Consider the following 17,970-nt stretch of genomic DNA (forward strand, 5'->3'; position numbering starts at 1 on the left):
AATTCTCCATTGACCGGGATGAGGCCACTGGGATCACAGATTTTGCGATCACAGCGGTCATGACATCGCTTATGTTTGCTAGAAGCTAAGTTTGAAAATAAGCAAACAACTGTAGTTTTTCTAACAGTCAAAAGTTTGTCTATTGCCGAGTAACACACATACAGAAGGATTGGTTTAATTCTCCAGTCACATTTAGTCGTCTCTCTCGGTTCACTATATTTTTTTAGCCCCGACTATCAATCCTCTCCAGATCTCCTCTGAGACGCACTCGGCTTCACGTTGACGACGCTCCCGGCAGTCGCATCTTGCCCAGATGCCATGCCATCTCAGACAGTCCAACAGCGTCGACATTTCCCGCTCAACAAAAACGGGTACAAACATGCTGCTGTGAAGGCACAAAAGAACAAGTGCAAATATTCTCCTCCAATGAATGTCATGGCCCAAAATGTCAAAAGCCGTCCACAATGGCTACACACGGAGTAGAGTAAACATTAAATGACAAAAAAGGGTCGTAAAATAACAAAATTAAAGAGAAACATTAGCAGAACTCTTGTAACCAGCTCCCAATTCATAGGCGCCAACTTTGAACTCATGAATGAATATGCATGTCTAATTCCCTTCAGTCTGTCTTAGATTGATCTAATCCGATGCTTGTGCTCACCTACAAGTTACAAAAAATGCTATCGTCTAATTTGTGTATCCAGTGCACATGAAAATAAATGCTGAAATGCTGATATCTCGACCTAAATTCATATTTTGGAATTGTTTACTTACTTTTGGATCATTAAATCATTGGTTTAAAAAAAAAAAAAAAAAAAGCAAATCTCAAGTTGGCCTAAGAGTTGCAGAGTTGAATGAAACAGATTCTTCGTGAGAACTGAGAAAATTAGGGTGATGACACACTGATCAGTGATAAAAGCTATTTGTATGTTGTTCGTGTTGAGATGACTTCTTGTTAGTGTCTTGTGTGGTATAGTAGAGGCCGTGTATTGGGGGTTCTATGTAAATACATGTAGTTGTTTTTACATGCGTGAGCAATCAAAGAACGCTCGTCAAAGTCATTCAAGCATTCCCACCCGCAACCATCGCTGACTTTTTTTTCTGTTCTTTTACAAGAGTCACACAGAGCAATTTACATTGTTTGAAGAGAGTTAGATCAATGAAAGAACATAAGGTTGTGGACATGGTGCAAAAGACTCCAAAGTCTGACGTTTGTGTAATTAAGGCAGGACGGTGGTGGGAAGATGAGAAGTATGCGGTGGAACATATGTTTTTTTTACAAGGCTACAATTACACGTATATGCGGACTTTTGGATTTTGACTTTGTGATGAGCTTTGTTATCTGTGTAAGATTTACATAAATATCATGCTGTGTCTGTTGTTGGCCATTAAGATGGAGAGAGAAAAAAAAGTGAGTAGCTTTTATTGAGCTCTCACCCGTGCATATATAGACATGTACAACCATTGTACCATTTGGTAACAGCTGAAAAACAGTACTTGCTATCGCCAATGCTCCCTCATTGTTGGGTGGCATCCGTATCAAATTCCCTCCCCCAATGAAGAGATTTGTTAGACAGATGGATAGAAATCGAGTTTGGCTGCAGTGGCTCCTCATGAGGATGCTACACTGATGGAGGCTAAACTGCAACACTGTCAACGGTGGGGCCCGAACGCCCTCTGCTGGCACTTGGATGCAACAAGCTGGCACTTCATGTTAGTCACAGGCCGAGAAATGAACACTGCAAACTCCTTTCTTCAAATAAACAAGCATTATGTCATAACTGACTGCAATAGTTTGAGCTGACCGATTCTTTGTTTTGATTTCTACAAATTTGCCTTAAAACGTAAAACGTAAAAATGTTGAAAAAACAAAACGTGCTTTTTGTTTTCCAATGCAAATTATAAACTTCCCAAACTTGGCCCCTACAAATGGGTATTAACTTGTTGGTACCCTGCTTTTGGGAAATTACAAATGGGTTGTTGCAAAATTTGGAAACCAATGTTGAACTTTTTGGGCCATAAATCCAAAAGGTATTTTCCCGAACACAGCTGCATCCTAGTTGAAAGAGGCTCACATTTCAGGTGTTTATTTTTTCTGTACTTCCCTTCTGGAAAAAAAAAAGTCAACAACAAAAGGTTGTTGGCTCAAGGTTCTTTTCTTGTATGTCTCATATTTTTGACATTGAAGTCGAAAGGCTAAACGTACACTTTTTTACATTTTAAATCCATTATGGAGATATACACAGGCAAGATCATTCCAAAAAAAAAAAAAAAAAAAAAAAAAAAAAAAAAAGTCAGTGCCCAAATACTGTATTTTTGGATCTAACTGTATGAGGACACGCCAGTGATATCCATACAACATGATGTACAGTTCAGGTCTTTCGCTGTTTTCATGTTGACATATCTGTGACGTCCCTTAAAGAAGCATGTCTCAAAGCTCTTGCATGGACTCAGAGCCTCTGTAAAGCATTGCTCCTCGGCTCAGCCACCTGTGGAGGACGACGCATTTGATCCAGTCAAAAAAAAAAAAAATAATAATAAATGGAAAATACATTTAAAAAGTGTCAAAGTGCAGAAACTCACAGGCTAATGTTGCCTTTTTGCCCTTTGAACCCTGTGAAGGCACACATGGGAACAGTTCATCAAATGGAGCTTGACTCGGCTGAACCATCACTTATTTAGCATACTCACGTCGCAGGTGCCATATAGTCGCTATGGCAACGATCGACATCATCACCAGCACAAGTGGAACAACGATAGCAACAAGGTGACCACTTCCCCCCTCCTCAGAGCTTGTCTAGAATTCAAACGTTCATGTTTAAAGGAAACGGGGGGGGGGGACATCTTGCAGACTTTCGCTCCTTTTTGTCCTCTAGGGGGCAAAATAGCGTCACTGCGCTTTCATGCAGGTCAGCAAATCATTTTAGTTCACGTTTGAAAGATAGTGGGCAACAATATAAAAAACAGGTTTCGTCCCTAACATCAAACAGTGTAACAAATAAACGTTATTTCTTACTTACTGCAGCATGAGTATTAATGGTTGTGGTTGTTGAGAAAACATCCTGCTGACCTGTGCAAGCCACACACACACACACACACACACAATTACAGTTATGGGATTGAAGATGCATTGTTATGACAATAAAATTGTATATTTTTGGAGCAAAACAAAAAAATTGTTGTGATAGGAAAGTTTGCGATTAAACATTTTTGTTCATTCAATTTTGACAAAACGTTTTTTCTGATATTGTCTTTTTCTTGAAAAAATGCAACTTCATTCTCATACCATTACAGCTTTTTCTCATAATACAACAAGGAGTAAGCAGTAGTTTTCCTTTTGAGCGATAAACTGTTATTCAAGGTGGGTAATATTGTTAGGAAAACATCGCACTGTCACCTGTGTCTCCAGTTGTGAAGGTAAGGATGTTGCTGGCTTTACTAGTACCCAGACTGCTCTTTGCAAACATGCGGATGTTGTACACGGAGGGATTTATCTCTATGATGGTGGCCTCTCTCTGGTTTGGGCTGAAGTCCACTACTGTCTTCTCAAAATCCCACGAGCCTGTAGTTGTTGGAACAACAGTCAATTTTGGGCAGAATGGACAACAAAGGTCCGTATTATTTTTATAGAGACGGAGCTTTGTTTGAACGATTCCACTGATTATACTGTTCTGTATCTTACCATTCAAAGCTTTATACTCAAGGAAATATCCAGAAATGGGGGCATCTCCTTCAAACCCAGGAGTCCAGGAGAAAGATACTGTGTTGCCGTTGACCTCCTTCAACTCAACAATAGGTGGGTCCGGAGGCACTGAGTAAGACACAGGTGGCCAAAAACACATTTTTAGCACGGAAAGCAAACTATCCTGGATGATCATGAATTCTATTTACTTTATAGAAGAAAAGGAACATAACACGATGTGGCCTACCTGAGGAAAAACCTGGAGTGCTTTGTTCCCATGCTGTGCTGGCAATAACCACCTCAACTGCTGGAGTTGTGAGATCTGTGAAGACAAAAGAGAAGGAGACATGCAGTAGGTTTCCACAGAAAAAAAAAAGAATATTTAACTGAAAGGCATGCTTGGAAATATTGGTTAAATTTAACCACAGAAAGGTATTGTGGCACAATACAAGACTTTTTTCTCTCTTTTAACTTTTGTGACTATGGTCATTATCAAAACTATTCCATTCGTAACAAGGATAAACTAGAATAAAATATATTACTTTTCATCGTTACTTTACTTTCTAGTCGCATGGAAGAAATTGCATTGTCAATTCTTTACAGTTTAGATGATTATTTATTGACGATTGTTTATTTTTAGCCTGACTGAGTGTGCGTCATTAATGCCTGACTTGAGTACCTGAGATGAACCATGTGGTCTCTGGCATCGGCCATGTAACGGTGAAGAGCGTGTTGATTGTTGCCTCGGTCGAAGTTTGGAGAACTGAACAAAAAAAAAAAAAAAAAAAAAAAAGAAGAAGAAGAATGTAAATCAAGTGGCATTTAAAAAGTGAGGGAATTTGTTGAAGTCATGGGGTGCTGTACAAAAGTCCATATACTTTATTAAATAGTAGGAAAGCTATACAGTACAATTTGGCAATGATATAGCTTCACTTCCATTCCATCCTTGTTTTTGGGAAACAGGAGACAAATTGAAATTGATGTGCAATTTGTAAATGTATTTTCTTAATGGTGTGATTTTTATGATAAGTTACATGTCAAGCATGAGCTTAGGAATAACATACAGGAGGTAAAACTATGTTGTGTATATATATATTTTTTTTTTTATTGTGTCTGTTTTATTTAAATAGAGTTGGATAAATCATCCAGGTGCATCTAAAAAAAGGTTTTCATTTCAGTAGTTAAATTTTAAAAAGTTGAAACTCATATACAGTATGTATAATACAGATTATTTACAGCGCATATTCATTACATTCCAAATTCAATTAACACAATTCCTGCCAAATTTCTCTACAGTATCATAAATCATTTGAGTGATTCTAATCTAATATTCTAATTTCTTGAAATGGTTAATTTTGGGGTTTGTTAGCTGTAAACTGTAATTATCAAAATGAAAAACAAACAAAAAAATCAATAAAATTAAATATTTCACTTTGCGTGTAGTGAGTCTGTATAATATGAGCTTCACTTTTTGAATTGAACGACTGAAACAAATTAAGTTTGCCACAACATTCTAATTTATTGTGACGAACCTGTACGAAGTCATAGAATTGCAAAAATGGAATGATGGATTTACTGTCGACTTTTGCACAATACTACACATTTATGTTCTTGAATTCAATTCTATAACTCACGCTCATCCAAGGTGGAGCAGAGGAGAGCACTCGAGGCAGGTCCTATGCCTGCGTTGGTCTTGGCCTGTACGAGCACACTGTACTGGGTGGAGGGCCTCAATCCACTTAAAATGAGGCTCTCTTGTGACTGTGTGGCTGTGACACTTTGGTGGTGCCACTGTTTGAAGTGTCTGCCAACAGGGTCATACTCTATGTAGCGGATGCTGTAACTGCGTAGAATCCCATTTCTCAGGTCCGCCCGAGGAGGCTATAGCGACACGATCATTATCATTTCAACACTTTTCCATATTTAATGGCCATACAGGATAGTTTCAAGAAATATTCCACAACACAGTAACACTCTACTGCCTAAACGTTTGTTAAGTGGGAGTATAACTGAATATTATTTGTATTTGTATTACTTTTCTCCTATTTCAATCACTATTATTAAACAACCATCACAATTTTATTATTTTATCAATATTACAAGAATATGGCAGGTCACAACACACCGTCGTGGAACGCAAACACGTCGACAACCCGCTGAAGAGGACTCAGGTACAAGATATCGCCAAGAACCAATCAGGGCGATCCTGTTTTCCATATTTAAATGCATATCAACTATCCAATCAGAACAAAGCTTATAAACATATTGAATATTAATAAGAAATCCAGCCGCCTCAAATTACAGGCATAAAAGATAAACTACAATAGCTTGAAAAAGGCATCCTGGATATTTTTATCCAAAAATTATCTTGAAAACCCGATAAAAGGACATCAGATTATTTTTTTTTTGAATGATGACCTTTAATAAACTAACCATGTAAAAACCAGAAGTTCAACATTACCTTCCAAGACACTCTGATGCTTGTAGACGAGGTCGCTTGGAGACGCATATCCAGTGGTGGACCTTCTGGTGCTGAGCAGCGAACAAAAAAAAAAAAAAGAACAACCGTTACATAAAATGCTACAAAATCTCAGATGAATGAAAAATATGCGCAACACATTTTTACTTTACCTGCTTCTTTTGTGGCAACTGTGAGAACATTACTGGCGTTACTCATGCCCTGACTATTGATTGCAAACATGCGGAGGTTGTAATACTTTGCCGGTCGCAAGTCCACCAGAGTGACCTGAGTCAGGTTTGGATTTGATATGTGAGTTATCAATGCAGCATCCCATAGTGCTGTGTGGGAGATAAAAACGGAAGCATGAAACAAGACGATGTTCTAACCATATTTCTGGATATGATTCGGAGTTTTGTCGCACCCTCTTTGCTCTTGATGTCAATCTCGTAGGACTCGATGGGCCTTCCACCGTCAAACACATGCGACCAGCGAATGTTGACAGTTCTGTCCCTCACCTCCCGCATCTCCACCTTGAGAGCATCAGGGCATGCTAAAGAGGTAGAAATGCTATGAAGTACACAGGGAAGAGTTACAATGAACTGCAGCTTCTACCAGCTGGTGAGATACTGTACATGCTGCATACTGAACTGATCACCATGCAACCACAAGCTGATACTGCGGCATTGTTGCCGCACAGCAAGAAGGTATCCTGTTAGATTTTGACTTCAAGCATGTATGTTAGGGTTCATTTCCTGCCATTTCTCTTGACCAAGTTACAGTGGGTAGGGAACGTTTTCAGACCCCCTTAAATTTTTCACTCTTTGTTATATTGCAGCCATTTGTTAAAATCATTGAAGTTCCTCTTTTTCCTCATTAATGTACACACAGCACCGCATATTGACAGAAAAACATGTAATTGTTGACATTTTTGCATATTTGTTAAAAAATAAAAACTGAAATATCACACAGCCATAAGTATTCAGACCCTTTGCTGTGACACTCATATATTTAATTCGGGTGCTGTCCATTTCTTCTGATCATCCTTGATGGTTCTACAGCTACATTGGACTCCAGCTGTGTTTGATTATACTTATTCGACTCGATTAGGAAAGCCACACACCTGTCTATATAAGACAGCTCAGTGCATGTCAGAGCAAGTGAGAATCATGAGGTCAAAGGAACTGCCTGAAGAGCTCAGAAACAGAATTGTGGCAAGGCACACATCTGGCCAAGGTTACAAAAACATTTCTGCTGCACTTAAGGTTCCTAAGAGCACAGGGGCCTCCATAATCCTGAAATGGAAGACGTTTGGGACGACCGGAACCCTTCCTAGAGCTGGCCGTCCGACCAAACTGAGCAATTGGGGGAGAAGAGCCTTGGTGAGAGAGGTAAAGAAGAACCCAAAGATCACTGTGGCTGAGGTCCAGAGATGCAGTCGGGAGATGGGAGAAAGTTCTAGAAAGACAACCATCACTGCAGCCCTCCACCAGTCGGGGCTTTATGGCAGAGTGGCCCGACGGAAGCCTCTGCTCAGTGCAAAACACATGAAAGCCCGCATCGAGTTTGCTGAAATTTTTTTTTAAAAAAATAAAAAAAAATCACCTGAAGGACTCCAACATGGTGAGAAATAACATTCTCTGGTCTGATGAGACCAAGATAGAAATTCATCCATCCGTCCATTTTCTGAGCCGCTTATCCTCACTAGGGTCGCGGGCGTGCTGGAGCCTATCCCAGCTGTCATCGGGCACAAGATAGAAATTGTTGGCCTTAATTCTAAGTGGCACCAGGCACTGCTCATCACCTGTCCAATACAGTCCTAACAGTGAAGCATGGTGGTGGCAGCATCATGCTGTGGGGGTGTTTTTCAGCTGCAGGGACAGGGAGAATGGTTGCAATCAAAGAAAAGAATGCGACCAAGTAGAGGGATATCCTGGACAAAAACCTTCTCCAGATTGCTCAGAACCTCAGACTGGGGCCAAAGGTTCACCTTCCAAAGAGACAATGACCCTGAGCACACAGCTAAAACAACGAAGAAGTTGCTTCAGAACAACTCCGTGACTGTTGTTGAATGGCCCACCCAGAGCCCTGACTTAAACCCAATTGAGCATCTCTGGAAAGACCTGAAAATGGCTGCCCACCAACGTTCACCATCCAACCTAACAGAACTGGAAAGGATCTGCAAGGAGGAATGGCAGTGGATCCCCAAATCCAGGTGTGAAAAATCATTCCCAAAACGACTCATCGCTGTATTAGCTCAAAATGGTGCTTTTACTAAATACTGAGAAAAGGGTCTGAATACTTATGGCTGTGTGATATTGAAATTTTTCTATTTTAATAAATCTGGAAAACTTTCAACAATTCTGTTGTTTTTCTGTCAATATGGAGTGCTGTGTGTACATTAATGTGGAAAAAAAATGAACTTCAATATTTAAGGGGGTCTGAATACTTTCCGTACGCACTGTACTTCTCAAGGATGTTAAAAGCCGGTGGTGAGAAGTAACTGAGTACAAATACTTAATTCCTGTACTTAAGTAGATTTTTCAGCTATCCGTACTTTACTTGAGTATTCAATTTTCTGACAACTTTTTACTTTGGCTCTCAACATTAAGTGATATCCGTAATTTCCACTCTTTGTCAAAATAAGGCTATTTAATACACATCATTAAAAAAGACGTAACTAGAGAGCGGTAAAGTCAATCACGTTTGAGGTATTTAGGACTCAGGAGGCAAAAAAAAACGACAACAACAAAAACGGGGACAACGGCGACATAAAGGATTGTGAACCAGGGAGCATTTGTGACAATGACTCGACAGACACGGAGAAGCAAGATATTTCCCAGCCACGGCCTTATTCAAGAGAATTGTTTGATGAGATCAGCTACAAGAATGATTCATGATGAATATGTTTTGTCCCACCCTAAAAGTATCAGCTTCTGTGGTTCAAAATCTTCCTAATCTGAAAAATATATATATTGAGGTAATTTTGCAAATTTTGTTAATCAGTTCACAACATTAGCTAAGCTATCGGAACACTTAGTTTTGATCGTGTCTCCAGTGATTGTCTTAGCACAACGCAAGTTGCTAAAAGAAGGAAACTATTTTGTGTGCAGAGATGTTTTTTCATTTCATTGTTTTGTCATGTTATCAACACAGGAATTGTATATAATTGACTGTCAAAAAAATAAAACGTTCAAAACATTTTTACTCGTGTACTTCAATACATTACAGTGTGTGTACTTTTTTACTTTTACTCAAGTAAAGGATTTAATGTATAATATCGTGTGATTAATGTTTCCCCCTTGTCATCCTGGAATGGGATTCCACCATCTGTTAGCCCTTCCCAAGTTTTCTTCCCCCCCCTCATATGGGTTTTCTCGCTTGTTTTTTACTTGCCTGGATGTGAGGTTTAGACCAGGGGATGTCGTTGATGTTTGTAAACTGGGCTTGTGAAGCTTTTCGAGACTTTTGTGATTAAGGGCTAAATACACTTGACTTGAATCAGTACTTCTACTCTATTTATTGATTTATTGATATACAATTTGTATCTGTACTTCCACTAATCAACATGTGAGTATTTTTACCACTTGACCTCATTATTTGTAGATGCCAATGAAGGCAACCAAGAATTGAGGCACTGAAAAACAGCAACCCTGGAGGAGAGCATACAATTTATTTTGGGTCTCACCTGGTACCACCGTCAGGGTCACCCGATGTTTGCGATCGTTGAACCAGCCTGGGATTTCCACACGGCAGCCGTACACACCCCGGTCGCTCTCCACAACCTGTCTGATGGTCAGCGACACATCGCCCTCCTCGATGTTACCCATGAGCAGGTAGCGCTCGGATAGTCTGCTGGTGACCGATGTTCCGTCCGCCTTGATGACTTCGTTGGCACAGCCCCTGTTAGGGATAGGCCCTCGACCCCAGCACACCGACAGCTTGCCGTAGTAGCGAGCATCGTACTTGCACGTTAAAGTAATGTCTGCACCAACTTTAACTTTGAGGCTTACTGTGAAGCTGCATCCTACAAAAGCAGAAAAGAAGGTCAAATCTTCTAAACACACACCAGTGCTGATGGTCCAGTAAGCTCTTACCTAGCAGAAGGCAGAGGCTGCAACACCAACTGAAGTATTTACTGACAAAGTAAGTCATGTTAAGATCAGCTCAGCGAGGAGCTTCATTCACCTGCTGTTGGGTATCAAACTGGACCTTGAAGAGGTCTCAGCTTTGACAAGTTTCCAAGTCACATGATGGTGTCCTCGATGTGCTCACACAAACAGTTCTGCAGGCCAAGGTGGAATGTGGAAGAGGTCTGCTTCCTTCTTTGCGGTTTTGGTTCCTTCTCCTTCAAGTGGTAAACATTTTCATTTTGATGAATAGACAGAAACGAGCTAATCGACAAACTTTGAACAGCTAATGTGGTTGACTGTCATCGGTGGTAACGAATGAGGTTGCCCCAACTCAGAGATCAATCAGTCCTTTGGAAATATGAGTTACAAATTGGAGTGGCTGCCCTGTGGCTGCTTATTCATCTTGAAAAGGCCATTTGATGCTTTCTGGAAAGTAACTCTGAAACTGTATATTGGATGAAAAAAGTTTTACTTCATTTGTACAAGAAATTACACAACTCACATAAGAAATAACTAACTAAATATATATATATATATATATACAGATATAGATATAGATATATATTTATTTAGTTTGTATAATTATACCAGCAACCAGTACAGGCGGCCGGTGGGCACGGTAGCCCACTGGTTAGTAGCCGATAGTCGAAGGTAGCCGACTTGTTAGCACATCTGCCTCACAGTTCTGAAGACCCAGGTTCAAATCAAGCGTCACCTGTGTGGAGTTTGCATGTTCTCCCCGTGCCTGCGTGGGTTTTTTTTTGGGTTTCCTCCCAAATCCCAAAAACATGCATGATAGGTTAATTGAAGACTCTAAATTGCCCGTAGGTGTGAATGTGAGTGTGAATGGTTGTTTGTCTATATGTACTGGCTGGCGACCAGTTCAGGGTGTACCCCGCCTCTCGCCCGAAGGTAGCTGAGATAGGCTCCAGCACGGCCGCGGCACTAGTGAGGATAAGCGGCATAGAAAAGGGATGGATATATAGATGTATGGTGGCACGGTGGACGACTGGTTAGAGCGTCAGCCTCACAGCGCTGAGGACCCGGGTTCAGTCCCCAGCCCCACCTGTGTGGAGTTTGCATGTTCTCCCCGTGCCTGCGTGGGTTTCCTCCCACATCCCAAAAACATGCATTAATTGAAGACTCTAAATTGCCTGTAGGTGTGACTGTGCGTGCGAATGGTTGTTTGTTTGTATGTGCCCTGCGATTGGCTGGAAACCAGTTCAGGGTGTACCCTGCCTCCTGCCCGATGATAGCTGGGATAGGGTCCAGCACGCCCGCAACCCTCGTGAGGAGAAGCAGCTCAGAAAATGGATGGTTGGATATAGATGTATGTATGTATGTAGGGAGAGAGAGAGAGTTTAAAGTTTTGAACTCAACTCAGTGTTGAGTTTTGTTTCTAAATACTATTTTTGAAGGTAAGTGCTGAAAACATGCAAAGACTGACAGCAATTTAGTACTGAATTGTTGAGATATAGTTTAGGACTCTTCTTCTTCATCTCGTCTGTCCTCACTGACATCAAGTGAAAGGCAGACTTCACCCTGGACTGGTTGCCAGCCAATCACAGGGCACGTGTAGCGACAAAACCATTCACGCTCACATTCACATCGTCACAGAATGGAAACTGAACCCATGCTGCCTGCACAGATTTCAGGTTTGTGAAAGAAAAAAAATTACACCATTGTTACACTATCAGCAACACTAATCAATGTATTCTGTATTTCTGCTGAATCTCATTTGTAAATAGAGAGTTTGGGTTGTTCGGGGGAAATCAGCTGAGAGTGAATTTTTAGTCAGCTGAAAGTTCAGTAACCCAGCATTGCACTTCCTCTTTGAATGCTGGAAAAAGATACATCGCAAATGCTATTGCATGACGACTCACTACCAAACTATGTAGTTTGGCGAAAACATATTGAGTGGGATTCTTAGGACCTCCCAAAGATCCCAAAGAACTGTAAGACGAACTGAATGAAATGCTTGACAAAAACTGATGTAGGCTAAACTAGAGGTGAGGCGATAGCAGAAGCAAGGTGACATAACTATGTAACATTAGAGAGAAGAATTGTGATTATTGTCTGTTTGATTAAGGCACTTTGACCTAAACAACACAGTTCCATGTTGTGTTTGCTCTAAAAGGGAAACGAGCACTATCAGTAAACACTAGGGGTGGGGGAGGGAGGACAGGATTTAAGGGAATATGCAATGAAAATATATCTCAAATGAATCATTTAACTTTATTTTCCAAATTACTCGTGAATCAATCGGCTTAGATTGCTGAATGAAGGAGCGCTCACTCCTTCTGGCACTGCATGCATGAAAATATTAACATCAGATTACATATACAGTACATAACACAAACATATAACACTAAAGGAACAAGATGTTTTCAAATATAATAGAATCAATTTAATATGTTATCATTATGTTATATGTTTTCTACTACATGTGCATCTTAAAACTGTACTGTACAGAATGTGAGGTTTATAACACAAATAACGTGAGCGAATATGAATGATGTTATCCACATCTTCAAAACGCATTCCCTTGATGACCCCCGTGAGCTTGGGAAGGAGGAAAAACCACACGGAGCCAAGTCGGGCGACTAAGGAGGTTGGTCCAGCATGGCAGAGTTGTCCTGCCACAACTCTCGTCGCTTAAATGAAGCAAAACGCCACAAGATCTCTTTGTAGTCTGGTTGGTCGTCTGGTCCACATTGAGTGGGGAAACTTGTAGTTTGGGGTTCCAATTTGTGACACCAGTTGTGGAACATTTCTGACACACCGTATGTTCGTCGGCCGTCTGAGATTAGAATGTCATCTTTACGCTTTGTATTTAAAAATGACAAATAGCTCAGACACAAGGCAACGATGTTGAAGAGCAAAAACGAGGGAATTTAGACCAATTCATACACATTCTCCATCGTTGATGTTTTTAAGAATTGAATTGGACGAGGTCGTCTCCCTGCTGTGAGAAAATGAACACATGAAAGCATCAGATGAGTCTAATGGGCTGACCTTCAGGTCTACCAGAAATATTCCAAGACAGAATCCAGATGATATTTACAGAAAATAAAGATTGGGATCAAGATTATGAGCACAGTGAGGGAGACAATAGCTGCAACTCTGCAAATGTTGCCCACTTCCTGGAATGCTGTGAATGAATCCTGCAAACAAAGTGAACCTCATTGTTGGAAGAAACTGTATAAATTAATTCAACTGAATATTAACAATAACATCTTGAGGTGCAAACCTATAGTACTGCTTTGTGCACTCTAAATTATAATCAACATTCCTAATCACAAAATCAGGAAGAGTGAAACTAAGGCAAAATAGCTTGTAGCTTTGCAATCTTAAATAGAGTTTGTAAATTGTATATGAGTTGCACTGTAATATTTAGTCTAGTTGATGATGCCCAGTTGTTTTTCACTTTTGAAGCACAAAACAAAAGAATCATACCTCAGCTTTGCCTTTACTGTTGAATGTTGAATCATCTCCTTCTGCATGTTCGAATACAGAGACGTCTGGAATGAATTGAAAGGAATATGATACAAGGCTATAAATGTTCAATCTTTCTTTGAATGAAATGATATTGATTTACTGTGCTCCCTTTGTTGTCTTCTAGCTGTTGCTGGCAAAATGACATGAGTAACAGGTTGTTCCAATGGTGCTGCAGAAATAGAAAATAAGAAAAAAGGACACTGTTGGCTGGATAATAGGAGTTGGATTTGTATGACTATATTCACCAGGGCCCTAAAAACAAAGGGGGAAAAACAGAAGATCACAAACAAGAATGGAATAGTTTTCAGGGAAAAGCATTGCACTTTTACAATCAATAATTTCTATTGACAATTAAAGTAAAATAGATATCTGTTCGACATGGTTAAAAAAAATGTTCAGTGAGGTAATAAATCAAAATGAATACATTCAGAGTGGCCGATAGAGAGAACAAAGTAAAGTGAAAAAAAATCAGCATTATGAAGATCAAAAGTTTAAAAAACAATTACTGATATATAAAAATGAGTTAGAAATTTATGTGAAAAAAGACAGTATGTATGACAAACAAAATATTTGATTGTAAACCCTTTAGTGATGTGTTGAGAGAAAAAGACGCAAATTAAGTGCCAAGGTTTTGTGAAGAATCAAGCATGAAGCCACAAGGAAACGATTATCTTCAAGTACTGTCATATTTCAGAACTGCAACCTACCTCGAAGTACAAGATATTCAGAGACATCACCAAGGTAAGAAAAGCTGAAAAAAGACCACCACTGAAGAAGTCACATAAGCTGAAGCATCTAGACGGGGCCAAGACATATCTGAAGAGAGATTTCTCAAAGGTTTTATAGACTAATGAAATGAGAGTGACTCTTAACGGACCAGCTGGATGAGTCCGTGGCTGGATCGCTAATGGGCACAAAGCTCCACTTCGACTCACATGCCGGCAAAATGGAGGAGGGATACTGGAATGGTCTGGTACGATAAAAGTTGAACTGGTTGGACCTTTTCGGGTTGAAGAGGGGCTCAAAATGAAGTATTAAAACATTCTGTCAGTTTTTAGAAGACACTTTCTTCAGGCAGTGGTACAGGAAGAAGTCTGCATCTTTCAAAAAGACAGATTTTTATGCAGTACAATGCTCCATCACATGCATTCAAGTACTCCTCTGCATGGCTGGCTAGTAAAGGCTTGAAAGATGAAAGACTGATGCTGTTCCTCACCTAACCTGAACCCAATTGAGAACTTGTGGGCAGTTCTTAAACTGGAGCGATACAGTGGAAGAAAACAGTACAGTCACTGACGGTGTCGTGGTACCCTTGCCTGACTTTGGTGCAGGCAGCGTAGGTTCAGTTCCCACTCTGTGATGGTGCGAATGGTTGTCTGTGTCTATATGTGCCCTGCGACTGACTGGCGACCAGTTCAGGCTGTAGTCCGCCTTTCGCCCGAAGTCAGCTGGCACCCCGCGACCCTAACCAAGATAAGCGGTGTTGAAAATGGATGGATGAATGGATGGATGGAAAACAGTACACCTCTTAGAAGAATGTCTGGGAGGCTGTGGTTTCTGCTGCACGATAACTTGATTGACAACAAATCAAGAAACCAACAGAATCCATGGATAAAAGGCTTATCACCGTTATTAAAAAGAAAGGTAGCTATATTGGTCACAGATTTATTTTTAATAGATTTTAATAGATCAGTTTCTATCAATTTGTATTGGAAAGTTTTGAGTTGTTTGTTTAGAATTCTCACTTCAATAAATGAAAATAAAAAAGTGAGATGGGAAAATGTTTTTCATTTAGCTGCGTAATAATTCTGCACACCAAAAGTTGCCGAATAATTGTTCACATTGATATTCTCCAAAGAAAGCTTAAACCTCACAAGTTCTTAAACATTCTTGTTTGAGATGTATTAACATTTTGGGTTAACCTAAAGCGCTGTGGTTGGCGATTAATAAAAAATAGAATACTAATTATTTGGCAAGTCTCAAAAATGAGACTTACCAAACAATTATATATATATATATCTCCATCCATTATCGTTACCGCTTATCCTCACTAGGGTCGCGGGCTACTGGAGCCTATCCCAGCTATGAGAGGCGGGGTACACCCTGCTCCTTTGTCTGAAAAAAGGGCTATAACAGGAACAAAAAACAAGAATGTACACAGTAAATATAGAAAGAATGACAAAAGCATCCCATATGAACCTCTTCATAACCCAATTTTGCCCACTGCTGTGCGAAAGCAGAGGAGAAAGGAGAGACAAGAGAGATGAAGCAGCAAATGAAAAGACTTCAACAGAAAGAGCCACACATTCAGCTTCCTCCACAGCCAAGTATGCATTGACTTTATGGTCGTTGAACCACCCTGGCAGCTCGACCCTGCAGCCGTACACTCCGGCGTCATCGGGTTGAGCATTCCGGATGGTCAGGGACACGTCTCCATCACTGAGGCGACCCAGCAGCTTGTACCTAGACCCACTAATGATGTGTACCGCCCCATCTTTGGCGAAGACGATGCTGTTTGAGCATTTGAAAGTGGGGACCTTTCCTCGACCCCAACAGAAGTCCAGGAGGCCATGATCTTGGGCGTCGTAGACACAGGGCAACGTGACATTGCGCCCGACGTGACCACTGACTTTGAGGTCCTCGGAGCGAACTGCAGAGGAGGACACTGGATAACAGCTCTGAAACGCGAACCCCTCACATCGCATCCACTCAGAGCTACGACGAGCACCCAATATTGACTTACCTTGGCTCAGGACGGACAGGAATAAATAACACATACCACGCATGTGTAGGCTCTTGTATAACAATACATTGAAATGAGGCTACATATCTTTCCCCTGCAGAATGACATGATCTGTCATGCACTTTTAACTTCCCTTTCTTGAGAATCAGGGAGGAAATTAAAACTAGTAGTCAAGACTTAAATAAACATTTGACTTCCCTTCAGATAAACCGAAAAAAAATTTTTTTTAAACATGCATTGTCACGATTTGATTTTGACTGGACCCAGAAGCAGGCAGAGGGGTTTGTGATTAACGGTTTATTGAAAGAGGGTATGGAGATGAACCTTGAGATGTACTGGGGGGTTGTCGAGGCAGGCAACGTGTGGCAGGCGGTGGGGTGAACCGGCGGATGGCTTGGCAGCGTGATAGAAAAAGTCACTTGGCGGGGAACACGGAAGGAGCACTGAGGACAAAGAAAAACACAGAGATCAGAAGGACTGGGACGAGGACTGCCATAGCTTACGTGTAGAATTGAGAGCCGTCGTACCGCAGGAGAACGTTAATACTCTGCCGAGAGTTTCCGGGATCTGTCAGGCTTTTATGCAGGTGATGATGAGGGCCGACTGTTGACAGGTGCGCGCCTGAGGTGGTGTTGATTACTGGGAAGAGAGAGAGAGGGATGGAGAGGGAGGGCGAGAGGAGCGCAAAGCGCCACCCGAGCTCCAACAAAAGGACTGCAGGGCACAGCTCATGTCATGCTTACCATTAACTGTAGCTCGGTTAAACCCAAATGAAGAACATGGCTGGGATGAAAACAAATCTTTATTGGAAGCCTTGATTATTTTTTGTTTTTACATTTCAGTAAATACAACAATCCATATGATGCATTAAGTTCCAAATCTTCCAAATATTCTGGCGCAGCAAGAAAAAAACTGTATCAGTGTCAATTTAAAATTAATTTTGCCTGTCAAATAAAACAAATGAGGCCCAAATTCTTTCTTAACAAAACATGTTTATCTAAAATAATTTTAATTTTAACATGAATTTACCTCTTTACTCTGAACTTGCTTTCTGGGACTTCTTTTCTCACCACTTTCCTGACTCACTCACACCCACTCGCAAAGCTGCTGACCAGAGAAGATGTGAGGTTAAAATAAGACAACCGTCACTGCTGGGGCAAAAAAAAAAAAAAAAAAAACTATTTAATAATATCGCTAGATCCGTATAGAAAGATGTCTGGGGAGTATTGAGAAATTCTACTATGGAGTGTTGACAGGGCCCTAGGATTTTGGTAGGCCTAAATGAGATTTTATGTGGCCTCAAAACACTTGCAGCACAGCCGCCGAATCACGCACACAGCTTATAACTAGATGAAGATGAACACACACTCTACACACAAACTAGAGAAGAGCATATTAATTAGCAGAAAATACAGTATCTTAATTTATATTTTAAATGTCTATTAACAACATATCT

General features: G+C 40.5%; 2 protein-coding genes across 2 annotated transcripts; both read right to left on the minus strand.

The window, feature by feature from the left end:
• Positions 1 to 1,435: 1,435 nt before the first annotated feature.
• Positions 1,436 to 10,409, minus strand: LOC133407721 (cell adhesion molecule DSCAML1-like). Its single transcript, XM_061685897.1, has 14 exons — positions 10,238 to 10,409; positions 9,829 to 10,167; positions 6,565 to 6,693; positions 6,314 to 6,481; positions 6,144 to 6,214; positions 5,317 to 5,563; positions 4,362 to 4,445; positions 3,930 to 4,004; positions 3,683 to 3,811; positions 3,398 to 3,562; positions 3,021 to 3,070; positions 2,692 to 2,797; positions 2,584 to 2,614; positions 1,436 to 2,489 (listed from the first exon to the last, which is right to left on the minus strand). The coding sequence occupies exons 1-14, from the start codon at positions 10,293 to 10,295 to the stop codon at positions 2,432 to 2,434; spliced, it is 1,710 nt and encodes a 569-aa protein (XP_061541881.1). The 5' UTR covers positions 10,296 to 10,409; the 3' UTR covers positions 1,436 to 2,431.
• A 2,121-nt stretch (positions 10,410 to 12,530) lies between these two features.
• On the minus strand, positions 12,531 to 16,614 carry LOC133407720 (hepatitis A virus cellular receptor 1 homolog). Its single transcript, XM_061685896.1, has 6 exons — positions 16,515 to 16,614; positions 16,077 to 16,421; positions 13,872 to 13,940; positions 13,730 to 13,794; positions 13,338 to 13,437; positions 12,531 to 13,238 (listed from the first exon to the last, which is right to left on the minus strand). Exons 1-6 carry the CDS (start codon positions 16,555 to 16,557, stop codon positions 13,168 to 13,170), a joined length of 693 nt encoding a protein of 230 aa, XP_061541880.1. The 5' UTR covers positions 16,558 to 16,614; the 3' UTR covers positions 12,531 to 13,167.
• Between the last annotated feature and the right edge of the window lie 1,356 nt (positions 16,615 to 17,970).

The sequence above is a fragment of the Phycodurus eques genome, chromosome 9, assembly GCF_024500275.1.
Source record: "Phycodurus eques isolate BA_2022a chromosome 9, UOR_Pequ_1.1, whole genome shotgun sequence".
NCBI lineage: Eukaryota > Metazoa > Chordata > Actinopteri > Syngnathiformes > Syngnathidae > Phycodurus > Phycodurus eques.

Bases quoted from the DNA above. Each gene is read 5' to 3' on its own strand.
- LOC133407721 (XM_061685897.1), bottom strand. From the start codon at position 10,295: ATGACTTACTTTGTCAGTAAATACTTCAGTTGGTGTTGCAGCCTCTGC. The intron at 6,694-9,828 runs GTGAGACCCAAA...CTACCTCTTTAG, and splicing joins GACCCTGACGGTGGTACCAG to CATGCCCTGATGCTCTCAAG. The intron at 4,005-4,361 runs GTACTCAAGTCA...TTGTCTTCACAG, and splicing joins GACCACATGGTTCATCTCAG to ATCTCACAACTCCAGCAGTT.
- LOC133407720 (XM_061685896.1), bottom strand. From the start codon at position 16,557: ATGCGTGGTATGTGTTATTTATTCCTGTCCGTCCTGAGCCAAG. The intron at 16,422-16,514 runs GTAAGTCAATAT...CCTCCTCTGCAG, and splicing joins CCTGTCCGTCCTGAGCCAAG to TTCGCTCCGAGGACCTCAAA. The intron at 13,239-13,337 runs GTAAATATCATC...ATTTTCTCACAG, and splicing joins GATCCCAATCTTTATTTTCT to CAGGGAGACGACCTCGTCCA.